A 22,622-nucleotide genomic window follows, 5' to 3' on the forward strand; every position below is an offset into this window, starting at 1 on the left:
GACAGAGAGTTTGTGCAAGACTCTCCTTTCTTCCCTCACTATTTACCCCGGCTCTTTGGTCCAATGAACACAAGTTTAGCACTTGTAAATCTGGCCCAGACACTAAGATTCAATCGCTCCACTGAAAAGCTTAGCTCTGTCTGGTGACACGTTGGACAATCGGGATATTACTTTTACAATTTAGAAATTAGTCATTTTGTTTAAGGTTAAATAATAGGCTTTGACATGAACACTTTCAGAAATGAGTAAATATTGAAGAACCAAATGCTTCATTTTGATCTATAAAATAAATGTTGTTCATCCCGTGCATCACACTCTTTAGAACAATTTTGTTTTTCTGTATTTTTATTAGGGATGTCAGAATTAAAGCTTTAACTCGCAATTAATCGAAAGAATAATTAATTGCGATGAATTAAATTAAACGCGATGATGTTTTGACCAAATACACTCCTGTATTAACTAATCCAGGGGTCTCCAGCCTTTTCACATGATGAGGTACTTTTATGTAACAACTTTAATTTAGTTTTGTCATTAAACTCTACTTTATGAACCTATAAATTTACAGATTCTGTTCAAAATGTTCAGCACTGAAGAAAATGTATCTAAAGTGTGTTTATCAAGCACGTGTAGAAATGTTGAAAGCCTTGGTAGAGCAACATCCCTGTTATAAACTGTTGGGCTTTTCCCATAGAATTATAAAACTGTGAATATTTGGTTAATGAAACGTGAACAAATGCTTTAAAGCAGCACTAATAAATCCTTTTCATAGTCTGTCTGTGGGTAATACAAGTGTTAATGGGATGAGCTCCCCCTGGTGTCTCTGCCCAGAAAACCCCACTTGCAACCCCAATACACACCACCAATACACACAAATGGAATCACAAAGAAGAGCTAACAGGCTAACGGGCAGAGCTGACTGCGGGCTAGTGCCACTTAAGCAGTATTTACAGCCAAATTTGAGTGGAAAAAAATATCTCCATTGTGTAATTGAGTTGTGGCACAATGTATGATATCCCTCTCTCCTTTTGTCATTTCTGAAAGCGTAGTATTTACTCTCACGGACAATTTATGATGTAGTGACGCTTATGCCTTTAAAGCAGAACTAAGTAACTCATGCCCCTAGAGGCCATAAGTGCCACTGCAGGTGTCGTAGCATGTTGCAGTTTTTTACTCACTAATTTTCCATGAGAGTAAATACTACGCTGACAGAAAAGACAAAGGGAGAGAGGGATATTGTACATCCAATTACACAATGGAGATAATTTGTTTCACTCAAACGTGGCTGTAAATACTGTTTAAGTGGCGCTAGCCCGCAGTTAGCTTTTCCCGTTAGCCTTTTAGCTTCTTCTTTGTGATTCCATTAGTGTGTATTGGGGCATCTGGCCCATAGGCAGGAAAGCTACAATTGTAGTTTTCTGGACAGAGACTCCATGGGGAGATGAAAGACTCCCAGTCATCCCATTAACACTTGTATTACCCCCAGAGGGACTACGAAAAGTATTCATCAAGGTAAACAACTTACTTAGTTCTTCTTTAAATTTGAGTATTTTATGTCGGCCAAGTATTAATAATGAGTATAATTATTAGAAATAAATGCGATTAATCACAGTTTATTGAATTTCACAAGTCTCCGAGCTGGCCTGGTGTCGCCTCGGGGTCCCCCCAGAACAGCTGGAGGAGGTGTGTGTGGATAGGGAAGTCTGGGCATCTCTGCTGAGACTGCTGCCCCCGGGAAGTGCAGTTAATCGCGATTTAAAAAATATAACAATGACAGCACTAATTTTTATGCAATTTTCTTTGTAAACATCACAATTTATGGCGTTATTGAAAATAAATCAGACTTTTTCGTTGTAGTGCTCAAGAGCCATTTTCTCTCCTTAACTTTTACTTTGGGTCACTACTTTTTACTTGTACTTGAATAAGATTATTAAAAAAAGTTACTTTAACTCTTACTTGAGTAAATATATTGGCTACTTTACCCACCTCTGCATCTGACTATACATTGATGAGGCATGAGATTATCGTAGTTAATAACGAATGATGGAAATTAATAAAGCAAAATAACTTATCTGATGTTGTGATACAAGAACGAGTTGCTTTGCAGTGAGTTTTTGTAAGTCCAATGTCTTCAGTTTCTCTTTGATCAAGTAGCAGTTTCTGTCTATGAGCTCTATACTTTTATGCAAACCTAGAAAATCGAAGGCTTCATATTGGCCGCTGCCTGTGGAATTATCCCCATTAATCACACTGTTAGAGGATGTTCATTATTAGTGCTTTCTGCCAGTGTGCTGTTTGCTCTGATTTATCCCACTCTTTGACCTGGCGCTTGTATTTCATAGAGATGAATATTAAGGCCGCACGCAGAAGTGAAAGGTATAATGTAGCCCGCGTCTCATCAGGCACTTGAGGATTAATGGCTTGAAACCTGCAGTGTGTGTCCCCAGTGGCTTCATAATGACTGAGCAAAGTTGATTCTCATCGAGTCCATGCAATTGTAACAGGGCTTTTCTCTACACAAAGCGCCCCCTCCCACCAAGTCCTATGAATGAATAGCACCAAGGATATCACATTTGCTTTATCCATTCACACCAAATTAAATGCAAAATGAAATTGCATGTTTGTTTACACGATTCGTTCAGTTTTATTTTGTGTTTTGCATTGAGCTCCGGCTAATGAGAACATTATTGCCCCGTGTCTGCTTTAATTAGGCAGATTTATATATCAAAGTAGACCCATTGCATTTAATATGTATTTGAAGAGCGGGAGTGTAAAATGGAAACAGAGCAAGATTTATGTCACTATTAGTGCATTTGCGTGTTCGTGATTTTGCAGGACACGTCTGACTGTGTCTCGTACTACGGAGACCGCCTTACCCGATACGTCCCTTTACTGCAATTAACTCATCGTCCATTTTTAAAGCTACAATGTTATTTAAGGCTCAGTGGACACCTGAGAGGTCAGAATGCTGTCTATGAGCATGTGATCCCGGATCGTTTTGCAGATACACGTCCTGCGGGACAGAGCGAGTGCACACCATGTTGTCCGAGGGGTAATCCATGCTGTGCATTTGTGGATACATACATGATGTTCCTTTCAAACTGATCAAATATAATTATATCCAAGTGGAAGACTGTTGTTTTACGTCCGTGTTGTTATAGAATCTAAAGACTTGCTCAATGTGAGACATCTGTACACTCAAGTGCTTCTAAAAGCAATTTTATTTAATGTGTTTTATGGATTTTGAATATTGTTTCTTGAATAGTTTCGGCTACATTGCATTGATTTTAGGACATATAGCTTCTGTTATTTGTTTGTTTTTTGTCATCAAACGCTTAAAATAAAATAAATATATATTGTTTTCCCGTCTACTTGTAGCTCAGAGTAATAGTATTGGAGTAGTATTTGTTCACAAGACTGCATTTTCTGTTTCTACATACTTTTTGTTATTATTTATAGCTTGGTTTGCACATTATGTAATATGTGACTGTGATTACATCAATGCTGCGACATTCCTGTAACAACTTCTCAGCTTATTGTTACTCTCCAGCTGAGAGCGCTTGTTTGACCTCTGAATCTTTAGATTAGGACCTATGTGATGGTGTATCGCTGAGCCCATGGAAAGTCACAAAAGGCATTTCCTGCTCTAACCTCCTCGGCATTTGTAGGCCGGCACTCAAGATATCTGTGTTACTCATGGATCTGGTTCCACAGCGCTTTAAAGGGCCTGTCATTCAGCGTAACAACATTTCCACACCGCGGTCTCCCCTGGACACGTCGCTCATTTGCAATTATAATGTGCCACAGGCAAAACCACTTTTACTAATTGTTCAGCTGCACGGTGTAACCCCAATTTCCGAAGTTGGGACACTGTGAAATGTGATTACAAACAAATAACAACACCAGCAATCAGCGGGAGCTCGTGATTTTAGTAATGATAAGGATATTGGGTTATAGTTATGGTAATAGTGACAGCTGCAGTGCTCCTTATCCACGTCACGGTTTCCTGTAAAGGTTCTATTTTGATGCAGTGGGTGTGGTTGTAGTTGTGCAAAGATTTGGAACAGCAGTAGAAAAAAAAAAGACAGTGCTATGACAGTGCTAAACACCCTTCCGGTTCTTTTAGGAAATTCAATGTGCCAGACACTTTATTCTAAGGATGCTCCTAGAGATTTACATATTGATTTCTACTTTAGATACAAGAGGTGAAGGATTATCGACTGAAAATGGAAATATTTAAAGAAACATGTGAATTGAGAGAAAATAACACTTAATTTGATAAATGTTGCTGATCATTTGTAAGGCCTAAAGTCGGAAAATACTATCATCAATTGTCTAAAGCAGACTTCCGTGATCTACCACTGCCTTCGAGATCTATTGTTAGATCACAATGTACTGGCTGCACGTACGCCCACTTTATTCTATTGGGAATAATTTGCACTGCCTTTTGTGATATACAGACATAATTATATTTTATATAGTTTTTATTTTGTTTGTTCTATCCTGCATTACATGTTTGTCCCCAGTTTTGTGGGAATTTGAATTTCTAATTACATTTGCAGCATAACTAGCAGCTCTGCCTGATGAGGTTGACCAGGAGCCAGCCATGTTTTGGTAAAATGCACAAAAAAGTAAACGTAATTAAACTGCATTTGCACAGCATCCTTCCTCTGGCTTTATGGCAGTGGTTTATTGTGCCATGCTCTGGCCCTTGGTGCCTCGTGTTGGGGATTTTCCAGATTGTCTTGTGGCCTCCTCGCGACGGGAGCGAGGAGACTCACAGTGGTGTGTGTAATTAGCAGCGAGTGTACACAGCTCCCCACAGCGTCGTGACCTCGTGCTGCAGCCGGCTGACTCTCACCACTGCAGCGGCCCTGATCCCTCGCTCTCTCTCCCCCTCTTCTCCCTCCCCAAGCCACACAAAGCCAGCAGAAGCGCACCAAAAGCTAACAATACATCCAGGCCCCGAGGTCTATATATAAATTAGGCCTTCAGGCTCAATGCACGGGTCTATTATGGGAAGATTTGATGTTCTGCACTGTGCACAAAAGACAGAGAAGAGAGTGGAAGAAATAGTATCTGAATCATAAACATGAGGGCTATTATTAACTCTAATATTAATATTTACAGTGAACGTAACAGTCAAATTTATCTGTGTAGACACAAGGAAAGAGACTAATGTATATGAGAGAGAATTAAGAAGCACCTGTTAAGTGCTTTAATTTTCTGTGGTTCTCAAATTGCAGTAAAGTTTTAAAGTGTTCTTCTAGTTTAGATGTAATTTAGTCTGGTTTAAATCAACTGTTGACCGATTTTAGTTCCTGATTGATCTGAAGTTTGTCCCACATGGTAGATCAGATATTTTATGACGTGTTAGCGTGAAAACTTCTAGAATCTCTGCTCTTAACGATGTCTGATATTGTCAATAAAAAAGCAAGCTATTGTAGCAATACGTTTTCACAGACTTTATTCTAAGATACTTTGCAAACTTGAAGCTTTATGAATAAATTAAGGAATGTTTAATTCATGTCTAAAACACAAAAGGCCTCATTATGTAAAAATGTTAAAGTACATGTTAAATAAACCATTGCAATAGAAATTGTAAATTTTCCTGTAATGTTTCCAATTTGTCAATCTAGTGTTTTGGTTTGTCAAATTAAATTAAGGATTGGCTACACACAGAGCTGTTGGACAGCTGTACTATTATTGACTGTGTGGGAGGGTGATGCAATGCGTTAAAACTGTGGCACAAGCACATCACTGTAGTGCAAGATTTGGGCATTACTGCGTGTTGTATGGAGGCACTTGTTTTATGTATAGTGTGGAGTAAGTCGTTTTGTTTGGTCTATTTTGAACCCTGAAAACTTGTAGTTAGAGTTGCCCTGGCTGTAGTATCAAGTGTAGTCTAGTAGTAATAGTGGTATTTATTGGCTCTATTCAAGTCCCTCGTGCTTAGTGTACTTTTATACGCTTCAGAAACATGATCCATGTTCAAAATGGTTTGCTGGTATCAGTAAAGGCTCATGTGACATCTGAAGATCTAAGGCAAAAATGTAAGTGCCCTTCATGTATCATGGCAAAGAGAAAAGCAAAGTGTTAAAGGATTGGTCTGATGCAGGGTCATAGTAGGAGAAGTCGTAGCAATCGTAGAAACAATCGAAGCAGGATTGTTTAAAGACGCACCCATTATGTATGTACTGTTACTATTTACAAATTGTATATTTCGTCCACCAATTCATTCCACTGTGCATTTAAATGTGACAAATTTCTAGTCCCTTTCTAGTCAGTTATTTCTGGTCTTAACCTGTTTTGAGGAGTCAGTGGCCCAAATGTGTCACACCTAACCCGACGCGCTGCAAATTTAGCCTGTCAATACAGTCAGGGCCCATTCAGCCGCCATCACTCTTCATGTCCGCTGTCCCTCTTCTTTGTCTATGTAACTGTTTCCAGGGAGATGCCGAGTTAGCCCCCCCAGCCTGTGAGGTTCAGTGCCTTCTGCAGGTCAACTCCCAAAGCATAATGCCTGCCGCAGAGTCCACATATACGTGCGCTGAGTGAAAACACAAGAACACAGCTCTCCTCATTCACCGTGACAGGCTTGAGAATCTTACACCTGCGCGGTAACGCTGGGTTGTCAACATAAGACCAGTATATATGAGGAGGGCGATCTACCTCTAACCTGACAAATGTTTATGGCACAAGTGTAGGAAGCCAGCCTCGCTCACGTCTCCTCCTGTCACGTCTCCTCTTGAGAAGCTTTTCAACAGAGGCAGTGTATCTAGGAGTGAAAGATTATAGAAAACTTTAAAATACTGACTCATATGTCACCATACTTTTAAAATCTTTGTATTATTTCTCTTACAGCTCATAGAAAATAATGAATGGGATCCTTACTTCTGAAATCCTAAATCCCCACCCACTGTTGCTTCCGTTGGCAGGAACCTGACATCAAGTGGCATATACGAAATATAGTCGAATTCATAAGACTGAAATATGGCATTAAGACATTTCAAATAAACAATACCTGGATTATGTTGTTAGTAAATGCACAGTAAGCACGGCTGATCTGAGTTTGAACAGTTGGACATGTTGGCCAGAGGCTGAAATGTAAACAGTCTGTCATTCATTATTTTGAAAAACAAAACAAAACAAAACATAAAACATCAAAGGAAAAAATGTACAGCAACAATTTGACTTCTTTATTTTTTTTAATCATATCAAAAAGCAATTCTTAAACAACACACTACTGGGTTTTGTCAATATATTCTTCCCTCCTTTGGACTGTAAGGCATTTGAGAACAATGCTATATAAAAAAAACAGCTTTCATCATTTCTGTTTTAAGTGAAAATTGATTATCAGATGACTTTTCCAGACATTGACATATAATCCAATCCAATACAGTGTGTTGTGTTCACCCATCAATCTGAAGTGGTGCAAACACGGCCAGGGAGCCGTTTTTCAACAACCATTCCAACTATTTGTATATTCATTGCAGTCTGAAGTGGACATACCCGACCAAATCCCTTTATCTCGGCCTCTAAACAGTTTCATGGGACGGAAGCCCAGAGGAGAAATGTGGTGAGCATATATAGACTATCAAACAGAGTGGCTTCAGGGAAACTGCAGCTTTGAAAACAGAATTTTAAATAGAGAGATGGTGATTTCCTTGCATTGAAACTATTGACAAACTGGCATTAAAATCTTAAAAAATGCAGTATGCCTAAGTGACATTAAAATGTTGTATGGGATGGGATGATTGGGGGGTCTTTCATCTCCCTCGGTGTCTCTGGCCAGAAAACCACCCTTGCAACTTCCCCTGCCTCCAAGTCATAGGCGCAATACACACTAATAGAATCACGAAAAAGAAGCTAGCAGGCTAACGGGCAAAGCTAGCTGTGGGCTAGGACCACTTTAGCAGTGTTTACAGCCAAGTTTGAATGAAAAAAAGTATCTCCATTGTGTAATTGGGTTGTGGCACAACGTACAATATGCCTCTCCCTTTGTCTTTTCTGTCAGCATAGTCTTTACTCTCACGGACAATTAATGAATAAAAAACCTGAAGAAAGGTTTCTCAAGTTGTCATCTGTACTTTGTTTTAAAGCAGAGGCGGTTTTGTTTTTCTGTTTTTCACCAGGGAGGCTTTGTCAAACAAAGAAATTGCAAGTTGCTGAACACAGTGCTTGATTTGTAAGTCAATAGTCACTGGAGCAGGTGGAGTGGTATTAAAAGAATTAAGGAAACAGCCTTTTTTTGGATCCTAAGACAGTACACTATTTTGTAATCCTGCTGTGTTACTATACCATGTTTCTACAAGTGAAATTACAATAAAAGTGTCACACTGTTCTCACCATATTGACATAAACTACATTGTGCATCAGTCTTTGATAGCGTCCTCTTCATCCCATGTCGGAAACAATTCTCATATGTGATATTTTTCAGTAATTACTTTCCATATTTTTTTTCCCCCTCATTGCTATTCACTGTTTTGTTGTTATGCCTTCATTGTCTTTTGGACGGACTCGTAGGTGCCCTGCTTCCGTCTGCTAGCCTTGAAGTTATAATGAGGCCTGTATGTTTGTGTGAAAACAACAGAGAATCGCTGTCTATTTTATCCTGTTTTTTTTTTTTTCTCAGTGCGGGAGGAGGGGGAGGGCGCTTCTGGTTTGTTTGGTATTGAAACTGACAAAGGGAGACAGATTTGGAAGCATGAGGTAATGAGTCCTCTGAATATCCCTTTGCAGCCATATTTTAGCTGTGACTTTCATTTAGACAACTAAATGGATGCAAACTACAAGCGACTTTTTTTTGTCCCTCACCGACTTTCATTCACATCTGATAAAAGCTGTAAAAAGTTGTTAAGTCCACTGCCTTTCTGTTTTGGAGAGCGGCGTGGCATTGGCTTATAAAACGCAACTAGGTGGGAATACTGCTTTATCAGAAATTACAAGGCGCCCCGTTAAAAGCCCCTAACACCATTGCTTATGCTGGTGTCAAAAGGGATCTATTTTTCCCCCTTATATGACTTTTCACTACCTTGTGTTTGTCATAGCCACCCTGCACTGTTATCATTCCAATCCGTTGTTAATAGAGGAAGGCTTTTATACGTTGTGCTGTTTATTTTACAGCTGTCACGTTTAATGGCACTGGCACACCCTGGGCTTGTACGACACCACGAAAGTCATCAGCTTCCCTTTATTTCCGCACATGCTGGAGGAGAATAAAGGGTGTGTTTTGATGGGTTTGCTGTCAGTGACTTGCATCTTGCGGTTAACCAACTCTTAGAACAAATGCTATGCAGGAAACACTGTCTTACATGAGTGATTACACATGGCGTTTGTTGGATAAATAAAGACTTGTTCATTTGCACAAGGAAAAAAAAAAGACGGAAGTGCTTTAGGCTTGTAGCTTAACTTTGTATTGCAGTGTATTTAATTTCTTGATCTATTAAGGTGCCAATTTGATATGATAACCGCTTAACCCTCGCCTTAAAGGGATATTTCAGGATTTTTGACATAGGACCTCATTTCCTAGTTATCCAGAGTGTTGTTGATTTCTGGAGATGATTATTTATTTGTTTTATTCACGCAGTCCTTGTATTAGAAGAGTTTAGTGGTGCTAGGCTAGTGCTAGACTAGCACATGTCTATGGCAACTAGTAGCCTGCACTAAAAACAGTCTGACCCAAGCACAGTGCACCTGAAGCAAATCACAATAACACCAGACTACCGATATAAATGTCTGTGTTTGGAGGACTACCCAATGATTTTGAAGAGGTTTTTAATGCAGGCTACTAGTTACCATTCACATGCGCTAGCCTGGCACTAGCCTAACACCAGTAAACTCTTCAAATAAGGACTACATGAGTTTAAATATATATATATATATATATATATATATATATATATATATATATATATATATATATATATATATATATATATAGTTTAAATATATATATATATATATATATATATACAAATCAACCGCCAGAACTCAGCAACACTCTGGATAACAAGGAAACAAGGCCCTATATCAAAAATCCTGAAATATCCCTTTAACCGAGTGCAATTTCTCCAATTCAGCTTTACCCAAATCTAAAAGATTCTCGACTGGAGCCAGTGTAACGCCTCATTTAATAGCTAAGACCTACAAAACGGATGATAACTTTTTTGTCTTGTCTTCTCCGGCACGTTTTTATGGCTCTTTTGTGGCTCTATTGCTGCTTTTTCATAACTTTTTAATTGTGTGTTTGTCTGTCTTTTTTTGTTGCCTTTTTTGTTACTTTCTTTGTTTGTATTTTCATCCTCGTTTTCGTCACTATTTTGAGGCTTTTTTTCAAGAAGCTTTCAGATGTGGGTAAAGCCAAACTGGAAAAAATAAGCTTGGTTCAGGTGGGGTTTAAGAGGTTAATCTTGATCAATGTACTGTATATTTCACCTGCACCTCTCAAAGAAAAACAAAAAAACATAAACAAATCCCTAATTGGGCACAAAAAAAGTAAACACTTTTGGGTTTGGAAATTGAAAATCATTTATACAAAAGTAGTTTTGAAACATTGTACAACGTAGGATGCTATTTTTCTGTGATTAAGCAAATTTAGAAAATGTTTGATCCAAGAAATATTGGCACCCCGGCAAGAATGCTGTGAAAAATGCTTTTGCATTTTAACATTTAAAAATATTTACAAAAATATTCTGCTCATTACAAAATAAAACTTTGAATCTTTTGCTGCATCTGTTAATGAGGCTGCAGACACCAAAAAAACAGGAATTCGAGACCTTCCTCAATACAAAGTGCAGAGTACAAAGTGACAATATCTGCTGAAGGAAAATAGATGACCAGTGTACAGCAGTTTAGTGGGGTTATATTGAAGCTAGCTCTACGAAATAAGAAATGCACAGTGTAGTGGAAGCAGATTGATTTTTACTTTCTATAACAGCCTCTGAACTGCAAGATCACAGTCTTCCATTTCCCTGTTATGTCAAAGCCTTAAAAAACATCAAAATACACTCACACAGTTGTTACCCAAAATAATCTGAACTGGTCTTTGCCTGTATCACAACCTTGTGGCCGGGCAGACTTTACATCTCTTTACGTACTGTGAGAGTGTTTAAGCATGTTGGCCCAGGGAGAGGGAGAGGGTATGCGAGTGCACTCAGGTGAGCAGCCTCCATGTCGCATTATCGTGGTCTGAGAACGGGTCAAACAAAGGAGCAGATAGGCCAGACTCAGCAGGCATCCAGGAGCGGGATAGAGTTGAGCAGCCAGGCAGAGAAGAGCGGAGATCCCAGGTCCCGGGAGTCGAGGCAGGGGCGGGGGGGCGTGGGCTGACAGGCAGTCGCAGCCTCCTACATAGGTGAAACATGCACTTATTGGCTTGGTGGCAGCCCCAGTAGACTCCGAGCGTGCACCTGGAAGAAACCATACAACACTTTATGTCTGTTATAATTGGACTTGCTGTGTTTTCATTCTTACAAAATCCATAAGAGGCGATGTGGCACGGACATGTTCACAGCCCGATGCACTAAGCGTATTCCTATATAAATTGACAGTACACGTGTCAACAGATGGCTGGATAGTCAGGTGTGTGGGCATATTCAGACTTTTAACACGTGCAATGAACTGTGGAAGCTCACATTCCCCATTGCACTGCAGTGGCCTGGGAGCTGACGGACGCAAAAAAAGATTAAAGGTAAACCGCTGCTCGCTGCCTAATTATGTGCAGATCATGAGGGATCAGGCTGCCAGTTCTAATCAGCCCCAAAGTCTTACAAAACACCATCCTAATACATCGAGCTCGGCCTTTTAAAGTCACCAAATTGCTCGCTGTATCCTTTAAACACTGTTATCATCCTGTAGGTACCGAGTTGAACAATTTAAATTGAGAAAGACAAGTAAATTAGCTCTTTTTGGACAAAGGTTTTTAAACAAACCCGTGTGTTAAGAGTTGATTTCATATTTTATACAACGTGCCTTCACGCTTCCTCAAGTTAGTGGTGGAAAGTAACGCAGTATTTTATTTTACAGTTTTACATCGTAGAGCAGGTTTCTGTTACTTCCGCTCCATCACATTTTTGCAGCTCACTGTAAAAGCCACAGTAAAGTCGTAACCATCCAAAAAATAAAGACAGGAAACGCCGGCTGCTGATATGATTGGCCTCTTCAGTTAGTTTCAGGAGTCGTTCATCATGTCATGGCGACGTGTAAACAGGCAGCAACCTCCGTCTCCCTCTATACAGCTGCATTTTATGCCTTTTTCTATGAACTGCATTTGTGGTTTCTGTGTTCCACATTGTTTTACTGGATAGTTTTGTACGTCTTTGCTGTGTTTTTGTGAGGTTCAGTGGATTTTTCACTGCAGAGAGTCTATAATGGTCTTGAAGAAAGCAGCTTTTTTAAAGTACTCTTATCAGCTAAACCCATTTGAGACCTACACATTTCTTCTTCTGAGACACTGAAGAGGCACCAAGAGCCCCCCACAGTTAGGCATCACAAGAGGAGCGACAGGAAACAAAAAAGGGGCAAACGAGGAGGTATCCGGGCGAGACTCACAGCTAAGCTGTGTATTGTTCTGGCTAATGGACGTTCACTGGAGACTGGACCAGTGCAGGACACCACGCTCTGAAACAGGAGCAAACCCAGGAGGCACTGTTTCAAAGGATCAGAGGAGACTGTAGGCTGACAACCAGGTTTCCCCCGGGTGCAACGGTTTCCTCTGCCTCCAAAAGCACGCGGGTCAGGTTGACACACAGTGACAGCGTGGCTCAGTCGCAGCGGCTCAGGACTAACACCTGAAGACGGTTTCGTTGTACGCTTGTACAATGACAAATAAAGCACTTACTTACTTACTTCAGGTTAGACAATGTCAGAACAAATCTTACTCGCCTTTCACTTTTCTTTATTGTCAAAATCTGTGCTTTTAGGGATTGACTTAAGTACATTTTGCTTGTTTGCACTTTAATATTTTGATCAAGTAGAATTGGGTGATTTTCTAGGCTTGGATTTGGCTCACATACTAGAACTGAAAAAATGTGACGGAAGTCTCTGAACTTAAACTGAGGAGAGATGATTTATAAGCCCAAATCACAACTGTCATCTTCAAATTGATGCAGCTGCAAATAACATAAGGCTGTATGTTGTCTCTGTAAATATTTTCTCAATTTTGCTTAAACTGACTGATGGGATGTGCATATGTCAACTGCACATTTCTGCAGCTGTTTCCAAGAAAAGTCAACAGTGGAAGAGTGTTAGATGCCAGCAGTAAGCAGACACTCATTATTCGGCTCGACTTTGAAAGGCGATACTTTGCTCTCACCCAGTTTATAGTCGGCGTGTCTGGCCTCTCCTGACCAGTGGCCAGCGGGGAGCCCAGGGAATTCCACCAGCAATGCCCAGCTTCTTAAATGGTCACAGTGGTCAAGGATAAATGCTGCTCTGCCATTTGTTACAACTGCTTTTAACCACCAAACATGTATATAGATAGTGCGAGTGTTGACAGCCATGTTGATTTGTTTGTTGTGTTTTCCAGGCAGACGACGACTATGTCAAAGGCCATCAGGTAACTTCATTAAGACAGTGTTGTTTACCCACAACATGCACATTGGGAAAAAAACACCAGGCCTGCCACACAAAGTAATTGACAAGTTATTAGATTACTTTTTAAGTAACGATGTGATGTACAATAAAGCAACAAACAAACAAACATGGTCTGATCAACTACTGTATATTGTTCTCACAATGGAAAAATTCAATCAGTTATATCAGCTCTCGAGAACACTCAATTAGAGTATAATAACTTTATAAAGTTATTCCCTTTTGTCATATTTTGACAACTGAAAACGTCTTCTTACTCAATAAATCAGAAACAAATAAAGTCTTGCTGGAAATACAAATACTATTCTACTATTATCTCATCTTAAGCAAAGAATATTGTGGTCCGTTGTCTGTTCTGTTGTCTAACATGATCAAACTGATAAACGTTTTTATTATGAATTTAAATTAATATTTTAATTTAGGTTGCAGCTTGTTATGACGGCAGCCCATTGAGAATACCTGTAGTAGAGGGTTTTATATTAATTACTAGGAAGTTAAAAATTGTGTAATTTTGTTTTGCTTCATATTTTTCACAACCCATATGATGAATATAAATCATATCCTAGTGGCATTAAGGGGTGTTCACTATTCATTTTTATTGCAATATTTTCTTCAGAAATTGTTTAGAACATTTTTTGGTGACATGCCTACAAACCCATTCACTGTTTTATGCGTCTGTATGTCTTCTCTGCAGGGCCCTGGAGGAGATACAGGAGACAAGGTAATCTTCAGACATGAAACACTCTTCTCACTTTTGCCCCTTTTTTTGCCCTGATTGAAATATTCGTTGAGTGATAAAAGACGGCCATTATGTTGAACAAGCAATTATTGCAGTGCCATAAGTCTATCTTTGCAGCTGAACTGTGGTCTAACATCATGACTCAGCGCACACCTTGATTAACTTGCTAGTAGTTTCTTATCAAGATAATGTGAGAAATAATGGAATGAAGACCCTGATCAAGCCAGCCTGCAAATTGCCTATTAATGGTGTGGTGGCGAAGTCACCAGGAAACTGGCCATGTGTAAGACTATGGCTTTAAGCGGCTGCATGTTATCTGTCCATGTAGTTACACACATTTAACAGCATGCTTTGTCTTCTCAGTGTATAAACCTAATCTATGTTCACGAGCCTACCTAAACATGCCTTTCAATTAGGGCTGTCTATTGCCAAGCACCTGGTAATAAGATACATGCCAGTGTATATTGTTAGATTGTGGTGGTTGTGTGTGTCTGATTTGTGACGTCAGTATGGGCTGCTGCTAAACCACAATCTTCTGAATAGGATTAATAAAAGATCACTGTAACTTTGTTTCTTAATATGACCAATGGATGCTGCAACATTGTAACATTATTTTTTCCTCCTCTAAAGGGCATGACTGGGGTTTTAGGTCAGCCAGGCAAAGAGGGCAAAAGGGTGAGTAAACAGAAACCACTTGTGGTCACTTTAATGGTTTTCAGGAGTGTGGGCCCAGCAGCTGAGGGGCTTTTGTTTCTTGAGACATGTTTGTTTATTTCTCTTAACACAGTCGGAGGGAAGCTGTGGTGCTCCGTGGATTATCTATGCTTTATGCATTAGTGTCTTGTTGACGATAACAGAATCTCTGCATGGGCCGCGGCCACACACAGAGCATGACTGACGGCACATATAGAGAATAGTGTTCATGCAGTTTTCGATTTCCTCGAATGTTCTGGATTTAGCAAAAGCCTCTACAACTTGTGTGTGTGTGGCATTTCTTGTTCAGATGATTAACCAGAACTACAGTATGAGTCAACACAGGGGTGTGTTTTATATACTGTATCATTGTTTATTCATAGCTCATTTACGGCGCTTAAAGAAGCAGAGAGGATGCAAATTAGTTATGGCCTATAATTTTTAAGGTGCTTGCGCATTAAGTGAGCTGTACAGTTTGACCCTCATTTGTTTAAGTGATGGTTGCCATGTCGGGGTAATATTCAGCACACCATGCCCTTGCCTTCTTGTGGTCAATTGTGTATCAACAACATTGTACGCTGTTTTAAGTGTGTGGGCCCTCAGTGTTAAGAGTTGAAGTCATATTACAGAGTGCTGTTAACAAGAGAATGTTAAATGGTGATAGAATTTGGTACGGAACATTATCGCGGGTAAAATTAGGCTATTTATTTATTGTTACCATGTCTGAAAATCCATAAGTTGGGAAAGGGAAGAAATGGCTCATCTATAAGACCAGATCTGTACTGTTGTGTGTTTTCCGCTTCAATAAAGATGTTAAACTACTCCACAAAGGAGCAATGCAGAGACAATGATAGTAATCGTTACTATCATTGTTAAATTAGCCTTGTCTAGGTTCACTCTGTTGAAGTTTTGATGGCCAAGGTTAACGTGTTTTGGCTTCTGCTCTTTCGCCAGGAGAATAACAGACTTTCAGGATTAGGTTTTGCCTTCATCAACCGGTTGTGGTTTTCTTTATTTTTCCTTTCAGGATGTCTCAAAACAAACTGCTTAATTGAAGTTATTTTGTTAGATCAAGTGCAAAGTTAACAATGCAAGAGGTCAGAGGTTGCGTACACTACACACAGTACAGAAAGAAGTCTCACAGTACAATGTTACCGCTGTTTGACCTGCTAACACTCTCCCGTGCCAAAGTGTTCATTTAATTTCGACCTTACTTATACCTTGGACTTTCGCAAACACTTCTCAGAACAGACATAAAACAACACCAGGAACGTATCTGTTTTACGTGCTGCCGATATAAAACATATAGTATTGCACTGTGTTTTGGAGTTCACATAAGTAGGTCAGGCGAATGGTTTTCCCTTTTTTTTTTTAAGAGTAAGAGCTGAGCTAAAGCGCAGCATTTGAGACATCTGGACGTAAGTATCTAAAACATCCCCACCCTTCTGTGCTTATAGTCTGGACAATTTATGACCCATCACTCATCGCTTGTGTTGTTTCTCCCAGGGTCATTTCCTACGGTGCAGAGAGTAGCAGTAATGTTTCAGGTGTTTTGGAGGCGAGGATCTCTAATGAACAGTGGGGGCTCTGATGCCTGCTGCAGATGTTTTTGATGCTGTTGTCTCTCTAGCTCATTAGTCAGGTTATGGTCAGGTTTTATGTTTGTCCTTTGTTAGGAAGTCAAAGACACATCATTTACGCCGCAGAGTGCTTTGTAGAGTTGGTCGATGGTAATTGGCTGTGAGGAAATGGCAAGTGTTTGATGTTTGCGGTTATATATAAGAGAAGTTGGCTCCTCAGTGTTAGAAATGCACCAGTGAGAGTCATTTTCTGCTAAGGTTTTGAGTTTTGACACTGACAAATTGTTTTAGATATTTGAACAATGTGATAAACTGCATCGAATGGATCTGTAGAATACAGAACAGATATCGAGTGTCACATTTTTCATATCATGCCATCATGAGTACATTTTCTGACAATTTTTTCTCTTCAATTTACATAATATAGGTGCGACAATTATATTGAAATATCTACATTTTGAGATTGCTTGTCTGACTTGATGTAAAAGATATCTTCAAAGATAAAAATGGCCTTTGTTGTTTCCTTTCAAAACCACTTTGAGTTACTCAAGTAAAGTTGCCCTCTATTGCCGACGGGCATTTGATCTGGCCCTGAGACAGTTCATTCCTACAGTGTCAAACTTCATCACATTATGAAACAGTAATACCAAGAGTGAGTCAGTTAGTTTATTTTTCTTTACATTTACTTGTGTATTTTTTAAAACATTAATTTATAGTAAATTTGGCCACAAAACTAGAGCTCAGCACACATTTCTTATACTCTCTGCTGAAGACATCAGATCTGTTATCACTGTGTCTGTGATGGCTCACTGACTTCACGGTGACTGTTAATGTTCTAAGGTTTCAGGTTATTCTTAGCTCATGGAGTCACATGGATGCCCCGAAGTTGTTGACCAACCTGTGTCTCTGCGTCTGGCATCCTATTTTGGGAAGGTGGACGTGTATCATTACCAACCGCCCGCCCGTGGCCAGCTGATACAGCAAGAGGCTCTCACCTAATTAGCAACTCTTGTATGTGTTTGCAACTTATGAGCCTCTCCCAGAGACATAGTGTAGCATAATTTTGTACCGTCCGTACTATATAACTTTGAGAGAATAGCCAGCAGTAGAAAGCTTTCAGATGGCTTTAGTCTCAAGTTGAACCATCTCTCCCCAGACTGTCTGCTTCAATTTATTGTTTGAGCGAAATACAACCACTCTAAGCCATTTAGATTTACTTCAAGGAGACATGGAGGACACTGTAGAAAGGGTACATTGATAGTTGTGTCTTTCCCACTGATCTTTCTCGAAAGCTTAGAGCAACATATGCATGGAAGCATATCAAGGGCAGTCACCCAGCCACTGCTGTGACCCTGTGTCTAACATTCACAGAATCTTGATTCTATCTTATTACCTTGATGGATGCCCGCTTCACTTTGTCAGAGAGTGGCCAGTCAGACCATGGCAAAGAATTGATGTGGAGGTATTGCCCCCACATTGCATATAACCATTAATAGTAATGGTAACGGCTTGGTTTTATCTATTATAGATGGCATTGATACAGAATAGCTGGCAAAGAGTATGACTTTGGGACACAGTGGTACATTATGGCTGCTCAAATATGAAGGTTGGGAGCTCCAGTAAAAAGAATATGCCCCCCTTGCTGACGATGGTGCAGTGCTAAAATATTCATCAGGTGCTGGTAATAATGTGCTGCGCTTTGCCATCGTAGACAAGAACTGACTGACGGAAGTCGACCAGCAAAGCAAAAGGGAAAAGGGCAACACAGAGAGTTAAAGATATGACCTCAAATTATTTTCCATTCAATTTTTATTTTTATATTTTTTTTTAATGGGGAAAAAAAATCTGCTGTCAGTCTACCTGCAAGTTAGGCAAGAGCCAACCATCATAAAAATGGTCTAATGGCATTTTTTCATGTCTTTCATGTCAAAATTGAAATACACCACTGTCCATAATATTGGGAAGTCGAGCGTGCAAGCTTAAATTGTTCATCATCAAAAATCTAATTCTAATCTTTGCACTGGTGGATAACATTTTGTATGTGAGTTGATACTGAGACTTCTAAACATAAATGCATTATAGAAAAGCCTTAGTTATGTAATTTTGCGAGCTAAAAAAAATAAACTCCCACGCTTGCTCAGTGTCTGCATATTTAATCTGAAATATACAGGATCTGCACAGGATGCCTATTTATTTATACTATGCCAAGTCCTCCCGGCTTTTAGGTTGCTCTAGATTCTAATGGTTCAAAGCAGACAGGAGCCCATCCATGACTGGCAAGGTATATTTTCAAGGATTAATGAATAATCACTTTAACATACAGGGTGCCTCCAGAATATATAATCCAGGGTTTACACCGGCTAAACCGCACGATTACAACTATGAGCAATTTCCATTCCGTGAAACAGACACATGCCACCTTACCTATAGTTTTCCGTAGAATTATATGATGATAAAGGACATTCATTGTTCAGATGAATTATTTTTGCTGATTGTAAATAATGGGAATGTCGGTCTTTTGATATGGACTTTAATCAGTACAGGGCTGCAGTCTGTCAGTAGTGCCTCTCATGTTTGTACGGAGCAGTGTAGAGCAGAGATGATGAAACTCAAGCATCAGGAAGAAGTGTGGCACGGCTCTGTCTGCGGAAGTTAATGAAATATGGAGCATTGATCCTTTTACTGTTTTACTTATTCATATGTCCCTGGCTGCTTATTTATTAAATCATCATTCCCCACAAATTTACAGTGAGATATATTACATCAATGGCTGTGTAAGCGTCGTGTATGACAATGCTGCACAATACAGTATGGACAGCCAGCAGTTTCAGTAGATATGTAATAATCATGGACCATCTTTTCTGGTACAGTTCATATTTATTTAGAGAGATAATGTATATATACTGTACTGTCAGTCTCTGAACTATTTTTTTTAGTTCAGAGACTTATAGATTGTAGAATGTTATAATCAGTGTAAAAAAAAAAAGTTAGATCTCAAAAGTGGGGACGTCCTATGCTTTGAATTTCCAAGTCCTTTCAAGTCTCTGTAGATCTAATGCTGTAATCTAAGACTTGTATCAACTTTTCTTGGTAACATGTTGCCTCGCAGAGAGGGCTTGTAAATGTGAATGTGGGTTAAAGAAATGGTGATGTACTTCTTAGGAGAAATATCTTCAACGGGGTTGAAGTCATTTCTCTTTAAGTCTCTTTAATTTCTCTGTTTTGTATCTAGAGAGATAGACAGATAACATTTATTCCGAAGTCTCATATCTTTAGTTTAATATGAATTGATTATGTACAATCTCGGAGTTTTCCATACAGGCATGAGGTGACATTTTCAGTGGACTCACCTCTGATTATCGCCTGGTCCACTTGCCTGTAAAATAGCCTCTGTTTTCCTGAGTCTTATTCGCTTCAGCGGGGGATGCTCGCAGATAACTCGGTGCCACACGAGAGGCCTGCCTCATATGTCACGGAGATAAGAAAGGACAAAAGTCACAATAAAGATTAAAAAACGTGGGGACTTGCGCTCTGTGGTCCCCACAAGATCTGAAGGCAGGGTAGGGGCTATTAGCTGGGAGTCTGGGGTTGGAGAAAGGATTTTGAGCAAATAAAATAGTGCACTTTGTCTGCAGTTAAAGGAAAACTGAACCTGGTCTGTGGATTTTATTATGAGCTATGCTGTAAGTTCATCAGAAATATGACTCTGTCTATTTTGCATTTTACGCCCTTTTCTCATCTTACATTATAGACATTATACCTTATAGTGCACCTCATCTACACAAACTAGACAGTCTTTGAAATTATAAACCGTTATTATGAAACATGCCATAGGTGCATTTCAACACCTTTGTCGAGCCACTGTAAAATGCTGCAAGTGCACTCTATTATCATTGAAACCATTCAGAAAGAAGTACATTATGATTGTAGCTTTGTGGCAGCACCGACATTTGACCCATTTGCCAAAGGCCATTTGAAACAAACTGTAAAGGTCTGACTGGTAAAGCTGACTTAACACTTTGAAAGGGATAAAAACACATCAATCTAAAGTTTCCATAATCACTCCAGCAGTTCTATAAGTTAATTGAGGTTTCTTGTGTTAGAGGGTTTGACAATATACCATTTTTTCAACAGCTGCTTGGCCAATCTTAAAGTGGCATATGTCAAACAAGTCTAAAAGATCGTCTTTGTTACTTTGCAGCTGGTATGAGTCACATTTCTTTTCAGCAGAAAAAGAGGTAATTGGTGTGTTTTTGGAAGTGCAAAGTGGTGTTTACATTTGCTACGTTGGGCCCTGCAGAAGGACAATGACAGCTGTCCATAAGTGCTGATCAAAACACAAAATCACAACATTTTCCTCTTTTTGTCAATTGCCCTCACTCTGTCAAACTGTTCTGGACATTTGAGGCTAAACTGTTTATTCCTTTCCCTCAAGCACCATATAGGCTGCCGGGGTGTGACAGACTTGGCATGAATGCACCATATGTGAAGTCTAAATCACTCTGGCATGCAAAATGGTAATGATATGTTACAGGATGCTTTCAATCAAACCCCATTACATGGATGCACTGAGAGTTCACTAAAATCGTTTACTGTAAAACTGAATTTATGTGTCCCCATCCCACACATAATACATTTTGTCATTTAACTCAATTTGTGTGCCAGAAGAAAGAAAAGAAAACACGTTTCTCAAAAAGCAAAAAACAAAACAAAAAGAAAGAAAGAATTAAAGTTGTTCAGAGATAACTGAGCCACCCAGGAAGTTTTGGAAAGACCAGTCTGAAAACCAAGCCAGTGTCTGTTTACAGTTTTACATTTATTTAAAAATCTTTAATCAATAGCCCACAAGCAATTCATAAATTGTCCTGCCCTATTGTGCTCTAGTTCTGCTGCCGTTGGAGCCCAAAACAAAACATCTGCCCCATAGAGCTCATTACAAACATGAAAGCAACATTAAGAGTTCACATTATCCAAACTCCAACCATGTACCATTTCTATTACTTACTACTTAATTAGGTTTTATCTTGTCATAAAAGTTGGTGTTCATTTCACTGCAGTTGTGCCCTATATATTGTTTTATTTGCGTCTATGTTTTTCATATAGACACAAATACATTTGTATATTTGGACTTGGCTCATGCTCAGTTACAGTCGTCTGGTTGTCTACCGAGCTCGACATTGCGGTGACACTGATAGGGAACGAGTGATGGCTGGGTTGGCGTAGCTGGAACATTTGGCAGCTGGTTCTTGCTCCATAGGCGGAGGCAGAGAAGCAGCGGTGTAACACTAACAGACTGTTGACCTCCACAGTGCACCTGCAGAGTCCCATTATTAAGAAACAGGTCCCCGGTGAGAGGAGCAGCCATCCAGCATGAAGAGCTCCACGGGGGTCACTGCTGATTTGGGTGATACTGTAAATACATCAATTTGCACTCTGGATCTGATTAGACCTTAGATGCACTTTGTCGCTAGAGCGCATAAAAAAAAGCCCATTCAATGTTTGTTCTCGTGTTAAAGATATGATGATAGAAAATCTCTTCTCTTTTGTAATCTGTTTCTAATCAGGCCTAATTATCCCTATCTTACAGTGGCAAAAATAGATCAGTAAATAAAACCCTTTTGGTTCACACTATCACACTTTTACTAGCAAACACATTACTGTTCGGGATAGGTCTCGGAGCGACAGTGGCGCAGATGGTAGAGTGGGTTGTCTCATGGCCGGAAGGTCAGGGGCTTGAAACCCAGCTCCTGCAGGTGCACACTGTCATGGTGTCCTTGGGCAAGACACTTAACCCACCTTGCTTCCAGTATCTTTGTAACAGTGTGAAAGAGAGTGTGAATGGGGAGTGAGTGGTTCCTTACTGTAAAGCGTTTTGCGACAAAAGTGGTATATACTGGAAATTGAGACCATTAACCTGTTTAATGATAGACTGCATTCTTTTCTGTTTCTCACCCGATAATCATGTTTGATGGACTTTTTATAACCAGTTACAATTTAAAATTAGCAATGCTGTATCACTG

General features: G+C 39.6%; 1 protein-coding gene across 1 annotated transcript in view; it reads left to right on the forward strand.

Moving 5' to 3' along the window:
- LOC306965605 (uncharacterized protein) overlaps window positions 1–22,622 on the forward strand; it is a 111,256-nt gene that overhangs the window by 22,718 nt on the left and 65,916 nt on the right. Inside the window, exons 10-12 of the mRNA XM_079560119.1 lie at window positions 13,526–13,555; window positions 14,285–14,311; window positions 14,960–15,004. Of these exons, the coding sequence (XP_079416245.1) occupies window positions 13,526–13,555; window positions 14,285–14,311; window positions 14,960–15,004 (102 nt within the window). The remainder of the gene's footprint in view (window positions 1–13,525; window positions 13,556–14,284; window positions 14,312–14,959; window positions 15,005–22,622) is intronic.

This window comes from Gobius niger, assembly GCF_951799975.1.
Source record: "Gobius niger genome assembly, chromosome: 7".
Classification (NCBI taxonomy): domain Eukaryota; kingdom Metazoa; phylum Chordata; class Actinopteri; order Gobiiformes; family Gobiidae; genus Gobius; species Gobius niger.